Here is a 17,411-nt window from a genome sequence, read left to right as displayed (position 1 = left end):
TTGACTGATCGACACTCCGCTTCATACAACAATGTTGGTCTAATCAATACTCTATAGACCTTATCTTTGAGTTTTGGTGGACCTTTTTATCACACAAAACTCCCAAGACAACCCTCCACTTAATCCATGGCGCTCCAAAAGTGGATCCATAACATGAAATACCTGAGACAACCTACTAAATTATGTTAAAACTCGTAGAACCATCCGTGTATACAACAACAATAAACTCAATCTAAACCCACAAGTGGAGTCTAAGGAGGAAGGTATATATACAAACCTTACCCCTACCTTAGAAAGGTTGTTTCCAAAAAACCCTCGCCTCAAATAAGACATATCATAGCAGGTTTGGAAAGGAACCATCAGTGTATTATCGCTTAAAAATGTCTAGTTATGAATTTTCCTTGAATATAAACTTGTGTTTATATAAACTTCTTTATAGGTACTACTATCAGAATAACATTAGAGCACATACTAGGTAAAAGAACTTATGTAGAGGCATTAAGCATCATGCATCATAATAGAAGAAGAAGAAGTAAAGAAGAGATAAAAGTTATCACTTATCTGTATTGTAATTGAAATAAAAAACCATAAAGTAAAATATTTATCGAAGTTGACTCATTGTAGGGAATGGAGGGGAAAAAAGGGGCAAAAATGGTCGAGCTGCAAACAAGCAATTCCTCCCTTGAGAAAAAAAAATTAATGTACATGGAAGAGCCAGCTGAATTATTATGTACCGGTAATCTCCCTATCCATTTTCATTCTCTTTGAACTTTGGACCTCTGGCAGGCTACCCACCCCCCTCTGTTGGGGGGATGCATCATGCAAATATGCACAGTTTGCGCCATGCCGACATCCTCTTGAACTATTATAATAGATGCAAGGCTTCATTATCTTAGGTTTTGAATCTCTTGAATTATAGCTATTTTGTGATTCTTGAACTGAACCTAATTGCTGGTTGTTTCGGTTGTTGTTGCTATATTGTGGTGGCAATGTTTCTTGCCTTTCTCCTCCGTGTTGCTGAATGAGAGACTTGTAATAGTTGATGTCCCTAGCTACAGGTGCTGGCATAGAGGAAGTAGGTGCTGACATGGTTGCTACTGGACTTGGTAAAGGAGCTGATATGGCCTCGTGTACACGAGGCCTCAAACTGGGAACGGGTCCTATCCTACTTGGAGCAGAGTGGAAGGACCCGTTTGGAGCACCTGCCACTGAGGGGATAACTAGTTCTGTTCTACTGACTTGAACTGGAGGAGGATCTGTTCTACCTGAGTGATAGAAAGATAGATTAGCTCGACTAACAACAGGTTGGGGTGGAGCAGTAATACTTGATGTCTGCGGCCTTGAGTTGGACATGTTAGTAGCAGCAGCCATACTTTGGGTACTCATAGCTGGCACGCTATGGGAGCTGGTGCCTACTCCTTGGTGTGTAACCAGTTGCCCAACAATTTTTGGGTCGCTCAAAATTTTTATGAGCAGCTCGCGATCAATCAGATTTCCCTGGCCATTGTCTGCCATGAATGCAGTTAAAGCTGCCTGAGCTTCTGCTACAGCATCAAGCCCCACGCCAGGAACTACTCCAGGTGATGAGATTCCATGGACTGGAAGGCTATTTCCGGCACTTCTATTGCACAAGGGAACTCCAAGCTGCATTACCTGGGCCGCTGAGCTGACAGCATTAGTAGGTATAGCAATGCCAAATGAAGGATCTGCTACCTCCTCATCTTCAACAGGAGTTATGGGTATAACAGGTGTGTGCTGATCATTATGAAAAGTCTCGTCTCCAGGACCCATAGAAGGACTGCATGGAAATAAAAACCAATTTAAAAGAACATCCAGAACTAAAATAAGATCAATGGAAAAGAAATTAAAAGAAATGTTTCTAGAAGAAACAAACCAACAACAATGACATACTCAACGGGGTCTGAAGAGGGTAGGATGTACGCAGACCTTACTCCTACCTTTGTGGGGTAGAGAGGCTGTTTCCAATAGACCCTCGGCACAACAACGCATTATCAAAACAGGCTACAAAGGAAAGAAAGTTCCAACAAGATTGAAGTATCATAAAGAAAGTTCCGATAAGATTGAAGTATCATACTTTGGAGGAATGGAAGATTCACGTGGATAAATTGCTTCAAGAACTCTCATCTCCCGTTGTTTCTGAACCTCCATGTCATTGCTTTCTTCACCCGCAACCACTCGCCAGTTTGTATCCAACACAAACTGTAAAAAATCAAGGGAAGTGTTAGCAACTAGTACACTGATGCTATGACTATCTGCTGCATAGTACCATGGTTCAGGACCAACTACTTCCATTTTTGGGTTTGGCAATTTTGGGTTTGGGGGGGTGGAGGTGACCTCATGTGTGCAAATATATGAGAAGGGAAAAGGAGAATAAGAATACAGGAAAAGAAGAAAAGAAATGCCAACAGATTGCTCAAAATAAAGAACGCATGCTTCAAAAACTTACACAGCATGTATAAGTAGACCCCCCCCCCACCACCACCACCACCACAAGACACACCCAAACCAATACTGCTTAAGTGAAACTATCAATTTCAAATATGGCACATGAACATCCAACGCCAGTAGACTATCAATTGTTCATTTCAATTTCTGCACTGAGCTTCTTGTTAATCAACATAGCTTGGGGACCCAGCAGGTCCTAAGTCAACAAATAGCCCCTATTTCTCAGAATACTTACAATCAAGTAAACAATCCCAGGTGCATTCTGGAAACTTGTGTGGTTTGTGCTGCCATTTTTTTGTCTGTTCCTCTTGACAAACGTTTTTAGAAGGATGGAGTTGTTACAATGGTGCTTCTCTCCTCAGCATCTCTGTATGATACCTTTGATCAGGATTCAATGAGAAATGCTTTCAGGAACAAGAGGTTAACATGTGATTTTGTTTGATGAGGGACCAATAAGAGAAAACCAATGATACTGGAATGGTTAGCAGGTATAAGGAGGAATGTGGATATGTGGGTTCGAGATGCATTTCCTTCCTACGAAAGTTAAACCAAGAAATTATTCTGAAAGTTTACACAGTACTATTTGCTTTATCCATATGGCCTAAAGGCAATTCGTAGCCTTAATCAAAGTGAGTAGAACTAGGCCTCAATACTAAGCTAGTTCGGGTTGGGCCGAGTGTATGAATCCTCAATATCATAAATGCAAAAAAAAAAATCTAGCCTTATCCAAGTTCTATATACTTATCTGGAGAGAAGTTATCCAAGCTGTATATGGGAATCTGTATCCAAGTATGAACTCATTCATTTCAAATGGCTCAACAAGTGGAAACCTATCTATTTGAATTCTGGTGGATCCTTGGGTGGGAGATACCTTTTCCTAGTTTCATCCCCTCTTATATATTACTCCCTGAATCCCAATTTGCTTGGCTTTTTTTTTCTGTTAAAAAGGATTGGAATCTTGATAAATTTTTAAGAACCCTAATATTTATATTCCATTTTTCCTTTAATGAGATGCTTTTCCAGGAGCTGCAGAGTCTGTTGCAGACCCTATTAGGAAGTTAACTTTGGCATTTTTTGCATATTTAGTTTATGTGTCAAATGGCACCAACAAATTGGGACAGAGGGAATTGCACACTGATTGATAGCACACACCCAATGTTTCTAATAGAGTAGTAAAAGGAGAAGAGAAGAAGAGGAACTCTTATTCTCTTGAGTAAGTTAACATCACATAACAAGCACCTTTATAAAAGACTTTAGACAACAGTCGATGACATAAAAATGAATGTCAACTACATGAGAAAAGAAATTTTAAACTACATGAATTGAAGAAAGTTTAGACCGGGGACCTTCCTAATTATTTGAATTTCTAATTATCAGATAATTATCAAGAATATTGCATTACATTAGATATACACGATCTTAGTCCGTTTCTTTTTGCCTTGGTGATGGATACATTGACGTGAGACATTCAAGATGAGGTGCCGTGGGGTATGTTATTTGCGGATGACATAGTACTAATTGATGAGACGCGCAATGGAGTTAATGCTAAGCTAGATGTATGGAGACAAAGAGCCCGTTTGGATTGGCTTTAAGTTGGTCAAAACCAACTTAAAGCCCCTTTTTAGCTTTTGGACGTGTTTGCCTAATGCTGACTTTAAGCCATAAAGTTCTTAAAGTCAGTCAAAAATGAAAAGTTAGGATTTCTAACTTTTTTTTTCCAAAGTGCTTAAAGTCATTTTCTTTGACCATGGAAATTACTTTTATATCCCTTGTATTTTAACTAAATTCTCAAACTACTTTTTTTTATTCTTTTAACCCTAAAATTCACATCATAAGCACTTTTATCCAAACACTCAACTGCTTATTTATAAAAATAACTTTCAACACTTCAAAGTTCTAAAAGCACTTCATACATAAAAGTTACTTTTTTAAAGCCAATCCAAACGGGCTCAAACTTTGGAGACAAAAGGATTCAGGTTGAGCAGGACTAAGACAGAGAATGTGGAGTGCAAATTCAATGATGTGATGCATGAGGTAGACGTGGAAGTGAGACTTGGCACACAAAATATCCCAGGAGAGACAGATTCAAGTATCTTGGGTCTATAATGCAGGGAAGTGGGGGCATCGATAATGATATCACACATCATACCGGTGCGGCGTGGATGAAGTGGAGGCTTGCGTCTGGTGTCTTATGTGATAAAAAAAGTACCCCAGAAACTCAAAGGTAAGTTCCATGGAGTGGTTATTAGACCGAAGTTGTTGTATGGGGCGGAGTGTTGGCCAGTCAAAAACTCTCATGTCCAGAAGATGCATGTTGCGGAGATGAGGATGCTAAGGTGGATGTGTGGCCATACTAGGAGCGATAAGATAAGAAATGAGGATATCTGAGATACGGTGAGAGTGGCCTCTGTGGTGGACAAAATGAGGGAAGCAAGACTGAAATAGTTGGGACATGTGAAAAGGAGATGCGCAGACGCACCAGTGAGGAGGTACGAGAGGTTGGTTATAGAGGGCGAGGAGAGGCAAAGATAGACCGAATAAGTATTGAGGAGAAGTGATAAGACATGATACGACAGAGCTCCGAGTTACCAAAGACATGACCGTATATAGGAGGGTGTGGAGGGCACGTATTAGGATAGAAGATTAGTAGGTAGTGTGGTGTTGTCTGGCTTAGGGTGTTTGGAGTTTACCATGGTACTAGTTGTTTTATTGTAGTTCTTGGTTTTTGATTTTTATCATTGTCTATCATTGTTTTCAATAATCTATCCTAGTATGTTGTTTTTTGTGTTCCGATTATCACATTATTTTATTATTGTTTTTGACTCCTTTCTAGTAGACTTCGCACTGTTACCTTGATACTTGCTATATTCTCTCCATTGTCTCTTTTTTATACCTGGATTTGTTGCACTTGAGCAAAGGGTCTTTCGGAATCAGCCTCTCTACCTTCACAAGGTAGTGGTAAGGTCTACGTAAATTCTACCCTCACTTGTAGGATTTCACTCGGTATGTTGTTGTTGTATTAGATATATACTATTATGCTTCTCTAAATCTCTCGACTTTGACAGATGTTTTTTGTTTCTCTTTAAACTTGAATAATATTACAATAGAAACGCAGATGACCTCATATCATCTATTTAAGTAGGCTGAACCCATAGGTGACCACCTAAAGTTAGCACAAAGTTTCACTTAGACACCTCAACTAAGCTTTGTTCATTTTAGACACCTCATGTCAAGCCCCGCTGTGTCATGTTGACATGTTTCGTTAACTCAGCTTAGTACGTGTGCTGCACTAATTTTAAGAGCGTGAGAGACTTTTTTTATAAATATTTTTTCTCCTTCTTCTTCTTCATCACTCTTTCTCCCTTCCATCTTCTCCACCTTCCACCACCCTCCATCACCACACAACTTTTTAAAAAATTCTACAAATTTTACTAGGTTACATTCTTTGATTCTTTCATCTTCTTTGAAAATCGAATTTGCGTCTTGATTCATATTAAGAAACAAAATTGATTTCAAGGAAACAAAAAAAGAAATCAACTTCTTTCAAATGAAAAAAATTGATTTACATTCTTACCTTTTCCATTAAAATTAAGAAATAAAACTGATTTCAAGGGAACAAAAAAGGAAATAAAGAACCTCCAATTGAAAAAAATGAAAGGAATCTCTTTTACATATCCGTCATTGTAAATCCCAATCAAAGCAGCATAAGAAATCTTCTTCTTTCAAATGTCATACAAAAACTTCCCGATTTGATAGAATTTAACTTATTCTTCCAATTTATTTTATTTTGTGAACTAACCAGTGTTCTTGCCTTCTTGATAGAGGAAGAACAGATGAGAAGGGGAAGAGGACATAAGAAGAAGAAAAGGGGTGGGGGCATGGGGTTTGGTATTGACATGGAGGGAAAAAATAAAGTAAAAGTGAGTTTGTTTTTTTAAAAAAAAATCCACGTCACATATTGATTCGTTTATTTTTCCACATAGAGGGATTTGAATGTAAGCGCTTAAGGTGATTTTGAAAATGTAAAAAAAGTGTCAAAATGACACAGCGGGGGCTGACATGAGGTGTCTAAAATAAACAAAGTCTAGTTTAGGTGTCTAAGTGAAAATTGGTGTAAACTTCAGGTGGCCGCCGATGGGTTCAGCCACTTTGCTGCATACATCTCCAGATGTCTTAGAGCTGGAAGCTGTGAACTCCAAATTGATACTCTGGCAAGTAATTTATTTCTTTTTTTTCCCTTGCCGAAAAGGTAAGCAACTCCGGCAATGATTTTATCTTCGCCATCCAATGGTTATTTCCTCCCGTATTTATTCAAAATATCTATTTTCGAGTTTTTGATGGATGGCCAACTCGACATTATCATGCTCCTACTTCCAAGCAATGTTTTAAACGGGGTATATTGGGTCAAAAACAGACTTCACAAGAGATTTTCCTTATCAAATATAGGATTTTTGTCAAAGACAAAAGAAAAAAAGGTTTTGGCTCAGTCTACCTTGTCTAATAGTTATAGACTTCACGAGAACTACTCAGGAATTCTGCTAGATTGTCAAATCATTTATCTGTCTGGAAGTTTCAATACTATGGCCCTGCAGATTTAAAAGGTGCAACAAAGATTCCTTTAATGTCCTATATGTCAGTTTTTTATAGGTTGCTTTTTAATAATCAAATAGAAAGTCTTCTCTGCATTTGCATTCTTCCTTCTATATTGAAATGGCAATAAACTCAACTGAGCCAGCTCTTTTGATACGTAGGATTGCTTAGTTAGAAAGTAAAGCACCTTAATTTTCTTTTACCAACTAATATTAAAGCAATGTTCATAAATTCTTAAATTTCCTAGCACAAACCGCATTCAAAATAAACAAATTCTACATCCCAATACTAAACTAGCTGCGGATTGACCATATGTTATTTTATTCCCCTTGATCAGTAGACTATATATTCATTTTTAGACATGATAAAAAGTCAAACTGGACAAGGCAATACACTGAGCATTTTGTTCATTCATTTTCATGAGGGAAAGAGTCCGACTATTTATCATAACTACTAACACCCTAAATATTGCTAACAAATAAAGTCATACCTGAAAAATGAAAATAAACTTAACAAAAGCGCAACTTACAGAAGGAGGACGACGCCATTTGATTACAGGGATTTGAGCTAATTTATTCTTCCAGAGGCTTGCAGGCTGTGCACCCTCAAAGCCTGGTGGTAAATTATCATCAGACACCAAAAGACCTGCGTGCAAAGGCAATGATATCTTTGCTTGGAGATGATCTTGAGCTCCTAATCCAACTTGGGAAGGGGATTCTTCAGACAGGAAAAGTTTTACCTATTGAAAGAAAGATCTATTCAGGAAAAGCATTCTATTTGGCAACATCAATAGATCAACACATATATATCCCATTCAGAGAAAAAGATTTGATTAAAATTTGTGACACTAAGACATCATTCATTAAAGGGTAAATAGCGATTTTACTCCTTGTGTTATTGCATTATTCCAGTTTTAGTCCTTATAGTATTCGTCTGAGCACATTCAACCTCCAATTAATTGAAACATGTGATATTGGTCATTGAAACTAGCGGAAGTTAAATATTTAACAGAATTATTGGCCCTTGTGTTATTGAATTATTGTAATATTATTCATCTGAGCACATTAAACCTCCAGTTAAATAGTATAAGAACTAAAACTGGAATAACACAAAAACTATCAATAACTTTAAGGGGTCATTCGGTTCAAAGACAGGATATGTTGGGAAGTTATGCTGGAATTAGTTATAATGAGATTAATTGTCATGGTATTATTTCTTATTGATTGTTTGATTTGTTGTAGTAGAAATAACATGCAATGCATAATTTTTGAACTTGTTTACAAAAATAACCTCTGCCTTATTTAGTAGAAAAAGGGTTCGAGGGACCTAAAGGATATTTTTGTCATTTTCATTGTTTATTCCAGGATAACTACTCCCGGCACTATTATTCCACCATCTGGAAAGGACAACTTATTCGGTACTAATTGCTAATCCTGGTATCACTTATTCCGGAATTAGTAACCAAAGAAGCAATAAGGCAGAACTAAATGTTTATCCCGCGACTATCTGTGTTTGTCCAGCATTCCAAATGACCCCCTAAATATATTATATGAACTAGTTTATCCCACATAAGACAACTATACCATAGAAGATCTATGGTATGAACATCACTTAGCAAGAAAGTGCATACTATCCTGTTTTTACAACCCACATCATTCTGGAATCTTGAACTAGAGAGCTGGGTTTTTTAAGTGATCATCCATGTACCTACAGAACCTCACTCAAATAAGCCACCAAATTTAAGTAGTCACATACCAACTTAATCCAGTGATTCAATCATCAGTCTCAACAGTAAGGGTACAACTTCTTACTTGCCTCTGCACAGAAGAATCTCCCTACTACCTATCTCAAACAAGATATTAGAAATTCACTACCACCTTTTCCCAACTGTCCCCCCTCCCCCACAAACACACACACACCCCACCACCACGAAAAAAGACAAAACAAACAACAGAAAAGAACAAAAAAAAAATGAGCACGGAAAAAGGGAAAGAAGAAAGTCCCTGCTAATCAAAGAGATGGGCAAACAAATTGAAAACAAGACCAGAAAGCAGCATATTACCATCTTTTTTGGATAAGTATATTTCAAGCTCATTCATTCAGCCGATTGAATGAAAGTAGTTGATAAGCATCAAGTGTTGAATAACACTTTTTGGTGTAAAAACTGATTTTATAAATAAGTAGTTACGTGTTTGAATAAAAGTGTTAGAAACTGACAATAAGCAGTTGATGTGTGGTAAAAAAGTGCTGATAAGAAATTCTTCTGCTAACATGACCAATATGACCTTAAAGTTTATTTATAAATGAACAACAAAAAAGGAATGGAGAGGGAGTTCAAAGTTCTATTTTGTGCATTGTATTTTCAAAATTAATAAGAACATTATTAGGGATAAAATATTACAATACTAGGTAAAAGTAAAAGAGTTATTAAGCTAAAAAGCCATAAGTTGGAGGTGACCAACTAATGGATTTTGGCTAGTTTAGCTTATAAGAGATCCTTGGGGCTTACCAAATGCATAAATGAATCAAAAAGTACTTATACCCAAACACCCTATACCATATTAGAGAAGCAAATCTGAATGAAATAAAAAATATAGCACAAACTTAAAGGAGACAGGGTAGACGTAGGTAATCCATGGTCTCAAAGAAATATTACTTGCGTACATGAAAAACTTGTTGCAGTATAGTTTTGGAGACTAATTTTTTTATCACATGATTTTAACCTAACATACATCATGATTGGTGGCCATCACATTTGTATCGATATAAGATTTTATTACTCTTCTCAAATGGGTGCTAAATCAGGTCTGCCCAACCAAGCTTGTCATTGGTATATTTTAGCACCTTCCCCCTGCTCTATACCCTATGCTTCTTTTACCCCTTTGTCCTTGATTTATATTCAATTTGAGACCTTGACATTGTAAAGCAAAAAGACTAGATGATCATGTTGTCATACTTGGTTGATTTATCTTCTTCCCATATAACAAATATCCCCAAACATCCCAACATGATTCCTCTGCATGACTTCTGATACCATAACTCAAACCACAGGTAGACCATTATGCATCATTTGTCATCAAGACAGCCTCTAACCGACCCACATGCTGACGCACATGCCTTTTGGACACTTGAAATAAAATACTTTAAGACCCTATCTTTCACTGCAAAACATCATTGAACCATGACTGGACTAATGCAAAACTCTTGTCCATTTGCTGTTTAACTTTTCCCGACTTCATATGTCAATTTTATTGATATTAACTTAACATACTTAGATCCTTACCCAGAATGTATTTATCAAAAACTTAAATGGGTTAAAGGAGAGTCTAGACTAAGAGTAGGTTCTTGGAACATTGGGACGTTAACGGGAAAGTCAATAGAGCTAGTTAAGATTCTTAAGAAAAGGAAGATTAATATAGCTTGTGTCCAAGAGACCAAATGGGTAGGTACTAAAGCTAAGGAGGTAGATGGGTATAAGCTTTGGTTCTCTGGTAGATCAAAGTATAGGAATGGGGTAGGCATTTTAGTAGACAGTGATCTAAGGGATCAGGTGGTGGAGGTTAGGAGAATCACTGATAGGATGATGTCGATTAAGGTGGTCATTGAAGGGACCACTTTGAACATTATTAGTGCTTATGCGCCGCAAGCGGGCTTAGTAGAGGAGGAGAAGAGGCGCTTTTGGGAGGATTTGGACGAGTTAGTAGGAAGCATACCGCCTACTGAGAAGCTTTTCGTGGGAGGTGACTTCAATGGGCACATCGGGTCTATTTCGGGAGGGTATGACGATGTGCATGGAGGCTTTGGTTTTGGGGACAGAAATGGAGGAGGAGTTTCACTTTTGGAGTTCGCAAGAGCTTTTGGGTTGGTGATAGTTAATTCGAATTTTCCAAAAAAGGAGGACCATTTGGTAACCTTCAGTAGTTCGGTGGCTAAGACTCAGATAGACTTTTTACTCCTTAGGAAGGATGATAAAGGTCTGTGCAAAGACTGCAAGGTCATTCCGATAGACAACCTTACAACCCGACATAAGCTCTTGGTAATGGATTTAGGGATCAAGATGACGAGGAAGAAGAGGGTCGGGAATGATCGACCTAGGATCAGATGGGGGAGTTTGACCACGGCTAGTGCTCTAGAGATGGGAGAGAAATTGAAGGACATGGGGGCCTGGAATAGTAGTGGGGATGCGAACAGTATGTGGGATAGGACGACTAGTTGTATTAGGGTTGTAGCAAGGGAAGTGTTGGGAGTCTCGACAGGCAGTCGTAGTCGACATCAAGGGGACTGGTGGTGGAATGTAGAAGTGCAAGGGAAGGTGGAAGCAAAGAAAATGGCATACGCGAAGTTGATAGAAAGCACGGATGAGGTGGAGGAGTGGACGAATAAGGAACTTTATAAGATGGCGAAGAAGGAGGCGAAGTCGGCTGTTTCGACGGCAAAAACGATAGCTTTTGAACGCCTCTATGCTGAACTAGAAGAAAAAGGTGGGGATAGAAAATTATTCAAGCTAGCCAGGGTGCGGGCGAGAAGGGAACGCGATGTGGACCAAGTGAAGTGTATTAAGGACGAGCATGGAAAAGTATTGGTAGAAGAGACTCTCATTAAACAGAGGTGGCAGTCATACTTCCATAAACTCTTGAATGACGTAGGGGACAGAGACTTTGTGTTGGGAGATTTGGAACATACAGAGAGGCGTCGCAATTTTGGATATTGCAGGAGTATTAAGGTCGAAGAGGTTAAGGGTGCTGTTCGTAGGATGCGCTGGGGAAGAGCAACCGGACCTGACGAGATTCCTGGGGAATTTTGGAAGAGTGCCAGCTTGGTAGGTTTGGAGTGGCTGACTAGGTTATTTAATGTCATCTTTAAAACGGCAACGATGCCCGAAGAATGGAGGTCGAGTGTAATGATCCCTCTATACAAAAACAAAGGGGATATCCAGAGTTGCAACAACTATAGAGGTATCAAGTTACTAAGCCACACTATGAAAGTGTGGGAAAGAGTGGTGGAGATGAGGGTGAGGAGAGGCGTGTCTATTTCAGAGAACCAGTTCGGATTTATGCCGGGACGCTCAACTACAGAAGCCATCCATCTTATGAGGAGACTGGTGGAGCAATATAGGGAGAGGAAGAGGGACTTGCATATGGTATTCATCGACTTAGAAAAGGCCTACGATAAAGTTCCAAGAGAGATACTATGGAAATGTTTGGAGGCTAAAGATGTACCTGTGGCATACATTAGGGTGATCAAGGACATGTATGAGGGAGCCAAAACCAGGGTAAGGACAGTAGGAGGGGACTCAGAGCATTTCCCAGTTGGGATGGGGTTGCATCAAGGATCAGCTCTAAGTCCATTTTTATTTGCCTTGGTAATGGATGCATTGACGCGACAAATTCAAGGTGAGGTGCCATGGTGTATGCTTTTCGCGGATGACATAGTCCTGATTGATGAGACTCGTAGTGGAGTTAATGCTAAGATGGAGGATTGGAGACATACCTTGGAGTCTAAAGGGTTTAAGCTGAGTATGACCAAGACAGAGTACTTAGAGTGCAAGTTTAGTGAGACACCTCACGAGGTTGGCGTGGAAGTTAAGCTTGGTGCCCAAGCTATTCAAAAGAGAAGTAGTTTCAAGTATCTTGGGTCTATCATGCAAGGCAGCGGGGAAATTGACGATGATGTCACACATCGTATTGGGGCAGCGTGGATGAAATGGAGGCTCGCTTCCGGAGTGCTATGCGATAAGAAGGTGCCACCACAACTTAAGGGCAAATTCTACAAAGTGGTGGTTAGACCGGCTATGTTGTATGGGGCAGAGTGTTGGCCAGTTAAGATCTCTCACATTCAAAAGATGAAAGTTGCCGAGATGAGAATGTTGAGATGGATGTGTGGTCACACCAAGAGCGACAGGATTAGAAATGAGGCTATTCGGGACAAGGTAGGAGTGGCCTCGGTGGAAGACAAGATGCGGGAAATGCGACTGAGATGGTTTGGGCATGTGAAGAGGAGAGACACAGATGACCCAGTGAGAAGGTGTGAGAGGTTGGCTATGGATGGCTACAGAAGAGGTAGGGGTAGGCCGAAGAAGTATTGGGGAGAGGTGATTAGACAGGATATGGCTCAGTTACAGCTTACCGAGGACATGACCTTAGATAGGAGGCTGTGGAGGACCCACATTAGGGTAGAAGGCTAGTACATAGTATCGTTATTCTTCCCTATTCATAGGCGCACTAGCACATTACAATTCCTTGTACTCTCATTTCTGCTATTTCTGTTACTATTTATTGCTTTCAGTACTTTTGATTACTCTATTTTATCTGTGATGCCTTCGTGATTTATTTTTCTATAGCGCTTTGAATTTTTTTAACTTTATCTGACCCCCTTTTCCGCTTTTTTTTTTTTTTTTTTTTTTTTTTTTTTTTTTTGAGCCGAGGGTCTCTCGGAAACAGCCGTCCTACCTTGGTAGGAGTAAGGTCTGCGTACAATCTACCCTCCCCAGACCCCACGTTGTGGGATTTCACTGGGTTGTTGTTGTTGTTGTTGTTGTTGTTGTTCATAGTCTATACATCTGAAAAGAAAATGCAATCATTTTGTGGTAAAACAGATGATCTTCTTAAGTTCGTTTTGTATGAAAGAGGGAATATCTTTAAGTTCTGTTATAATCAAGTGTAAATTAAAGCAGCACCAACCTTTGAGAAGGAATCTTTTCCACATAGTTTTTAAGAATACAACAACTACTATGCCTCAATCTCAAAACTAGTTAGGGTCAACTATATGCATCCTCCTCAAGATGCAGTCACCCAATCTGGACCTATTTGGTTCCACTGAATTCTTCATCTTTTAAGACATTAGGAATTATCTAGAGGTTCTCTACCTTTTCTAACAAAAGTAACTTTTAGGTGCATAAAAATAGTCAAGATTCTAGAGAGAGTGTTAGCAAGAATTATGGTGTATTAGTCAAAACCTTGGTGGACAAGGTGAGCACAAGCTGGCCAACACCACCATTAGGCATTAACCAATTAGAAAAAGAAGATAATGAAGAAGAAATTTGGCAGTTTAAAAAAAATATATGGGAATCTGTATCTTCTTTTTCCAATAAGCTTGTGCCTTGTGCTGATTTCTGTCATTAAGTTCTGCAGAGACTGTCTTCACAAAAACTCTATGAATATGTTCACAAAGTAGAAAATTTATAAGTATAATTTTTTTTGATCAAGTAAAAGATTTCATTCATACTAATAAGGCCAACTTGTTAGTATGAATGGTTTGGGCAAGTGAAGAGGAGGTGCATTGACGCCCCAGTGAGGAGGTGCAAGAGGCTAATTGTAGAGGGTACGACGAGGGGTAGAGGTAGGCTGGAAAAGTATTGGGGAGAGGTGCTTAGGCATGATATAGCGCAACTTCATGTTACCGAGGACATGACCCATGATAGGAAGGAATGGAGGTTGCGTATTAAGGTAGGCGGTTAATAGGGGTAGAATGTTGTCTTTCCTTTGTTATCTACCGTCATATATTGTTTACGGTGTTCCGATTATCACACTACTTGTTGGTATTGTTCCTTTCTTGTAGATGTTACACTACTTTTTATATTTATTGTTATGCTTTCTTCATTATTTTCTTCCTCTATTACTTGAGCTTGATGCACTTGAACCGAGAGTCTTTTGGAAACAATCTATCTACCTCCACAAGGTAGTGGTAAGGTCTGTGTACACCCTACCCTCTCCAAACCCCACTTAGTGGGATTTCACTGGTATGTTGTTGTAACACGGTCAACTTGGCCGTATACAAGATATATATCAAAAAAGGAGAAACCTACAAAATATGATTCTCTCCAAAAGAGACCCAATGGGTGCACCAAAAGAAAATAAGGAATCAAAGACTACTCCTCAATTAAGCAAACCAAATCTGCACCCCTTCCAAAGCTCTCCTATTTCTCTCCTTCCATTTACAAGTATAATTTCACTAAAATTTGGAAGTGCATCTACCTTTTCCCTTCTTCCTCTGTTTTTGGATGAGTACACTTGAGAAAATTTAATCAACACATATAACTGGATTTTCTTTGGTTCCAAACTTAATTGAGTAGTTTAGCTTTCTCTTTCGGCTAAAATTAGTGTTCTATTGATCAATCAATGAATATATCAATCAACTATCCCTCAATTCCAAACTAGTTTGGTCTTCGGCTAAATAATCTACACCCATTCTGCACTAAGACTACGATTACTCTGGCTTTCAAAATGTTAACATTAGATTTCAGTTTCCAGAATTAATAAATTCTGGCAATGTCTTAAACATATAACATCTAAAACAAGTATCGAGAAAGTAACTTCATGTCATTCCCCATATCACTCAATTTAACTTGACTAGCAGTGATAAAACTTAACAGTTGAGATTAGAATACAATAACAAAAACAACTAGGACTCATTCCCAAACTAAGTTGGAGTGAACCATATAAAAAGAACAGTCCGTGCACTAAAGCTAAGGGTCACATCACAAAGGTTTATTGTACGCAACTTTACACTATATTTCTGCAAGAGGTTGTTTCAATGGCTTGAACATGAGGCAGCTTTACCAGTTGGATTGGACTATATGAATCATCAAACTCCATTCAAACTTTTAACCCATTTCATTCGAATCTTGAGCATAAAAGAGAGCTCTTTTGTATCGCTACAAGAAAATTGAGCAAAACAACTAGGCCTTATTCCCAAACTAAGTTGAAGTGGACTTTATAAAAAAGGATACTCTGGTGCACTAAAGCTTAGCGTCGAATCACAAAAGTCTATTGTACGCAACCTTACACTCTACAAGAGGTTGTTTCCACGGATTGAACACACAACTTTACCAGTAGCATTAGACTATATGAATCATCAAACTCCATTCCAATTATTAACCCAATCTTGGTTGTAAAAAGAGAACTCTTTGTATCACAACAAGCAAATTGAGCAAAACAACTAGGCCTCATTCCCAAATTACGTAGCAAATTGAGCAAAACAACTAGGCCTCATTCCCAAATTACGTTGGAGTGGACTATATAAAAAGGTTAGTCTGGCACACTAAATCCAAGGGTCAGATCACAAAGGTCTATTGTACGTAGCCTTACACTGCATTTCTGCAAGAGGTTGTTTACACGACTTGAACACGAGGCAACTTTTCCAGTTGGATTGGACTATATGAATCATCAAACTCCATTCCAACTTTTAACCCATTTCATTCAAATATTGAGCGGCAACGAGAGCTCTTTCGTATCCAACAATCAAATTTATCAAAACCAAATGGTTTATCTACAATTTTGAGTTCATCAGTTCCCAATTCAGTTTTCTTTTTTCTTTTTCTTTTTTGGGTTATTCAATACTGGGATTAGATTGGACATGCAATTGCAACATAAATGATGAAAATTACGGATCTTTATAAAAGATTTTACCTGACAAAGACTATCATCTGAAGCCCAAGTAACCCTTTTCGATTTCTGCTGTCCTCGCATATTTACAAATACAAAAAAATTCCGATTCGATTCAATTCTCAGATATAAATCTTAAATCCAATGGAATTAACAGTGATTTTATTGTCAAATTTGCTCCAAAAACCCTAATAAAATCTGCTAAATTTTGATCCGATTGTGAAAAAAAACGATTTTTCCGATGGAAGTAAATCTACTTATTGAACATATAAGTACAGAAGAGAAAGACAGAGAGAAAAAGAGGAACACAGATCAAAGGCAACCCTAAATAGAACCCTAGTTCCTCTTGATTTTTTTATTTTTTTTTCTGCGCCCCCTTTTTGTAAAATAAATAAATTATGAACTGTTCACTCACTGTTGGAAAAAGAAAAAAACAAGAGCCTGGTCAGCATGTATTCTTTTTCACTTTTTTTTTTGTTAAATTAAAAAAAAAGAAAAAAAAGAAGAGATTTTTACATACACGTATGTATTTGTTACGTTGGATATTAAGAAAGAAAGAAATGTTTTGAAATTTGTGATTTATATTAAGTCATTGATGTTTGTGTAATTATTTTTTATTTTTCACCCGATGTTCGGAGTTCTCACTAGAGTCGCGACGAAAGATAAATCGCGCACTGCAGGGTTCATTTGAGGGTGGTTCTCTGACAGAATTTCTTCATATCTAGGGCTCGAACTCAAAACATCTGGTTAAGGGTGAATTAGACCTACTACTGCATCACAACTCATGTTAATGATGTTTGTGTAACTATAAATCATTTTATTAATGATAAAATGATATTATGAAGTTTAATTGTTGCTAATATAGAAATGTGTCATTTTTTGGAACTGACTAAAAAGAAAAGTGTGTTACTATAAATTTAGACAGAGGGAATTCTACTACTTCCTTTTTTAAAAATTTGTCTGTGTGATTGG

At 38.2% G+C, this 17,411-nt stretch overlaps 1 protein-coding gene across 1 annotated transcript; it reads right to left on the bottom strand.

Moving 5' to 3' along the window:
• Window positions 1-533: 533 nt before the first annotated feature.
• Window positions 534-16,809, bottom strand: LOC129881212 (zinc finger CCCH domain-containing protein 6). The gene is made up of 4 exons (XM_055955582.1): window positions 16,464-16,809; window positions 7,586-7,795; window positions 2,096-2,220; window positions 534-1,798 (listed from the first exon to the last, which is right to left on the bottom strand). Exons 1-4 carry the CDS (start codon window positions 16,521-16,523, stop codon window positions 727-729), a joined length of 1,467 nt encoding a protein of 488 aa, XP_055811557.1. The 5' UTR covers window positions 16,524-16,809; the 3' UTR covers window positions 534-726.
• Between the last annotated feature and the right edge of the window lie 602 nt (window positions 16,810-17,411).

Source organism: Solanum dulcamara, chromosome 1, assembly GCF_947179165.1.
Source record: "Solanum dulcamara chromosome 1, daSolDulc1.2, whole genome shotgun sequence".
Lineage (NCBI taxonomy): Eukaryota > Viridiplantae > Streptophyta > Magnoliopsida > Solanales > Solanaceae > Solanum > Solanum dulcamara.
The sequence above is the reverse complement of the archived record's forward strand: the minus strand, read 5'-3'. Positions and strand labels throughout refer to the sequence as shown.

Coding starts and splice junctions, on each gene's coding strand:
- LOC129881212 (XM_055955582.1), bottom strand. CDS start 16,523: ATGCGAGGACAGCAGAAATCGAAAAGGGTTACTTGGGCTTCAGATGAT. Junction 2,221..7,585: donor AATGGCGTCGTCCTCCTTCT/GTAAGTTGCGCT, acceptor GATTTTTTACAG/TTTGTGTTGGATACAAACTG. Junction 1,799..2,095: donor GAATCTTCCATTCCTCCAAA/GTATGATACTTC, acceptor ATTTCCATGCAG/TCCTTCTATGGGTCCTGGAG.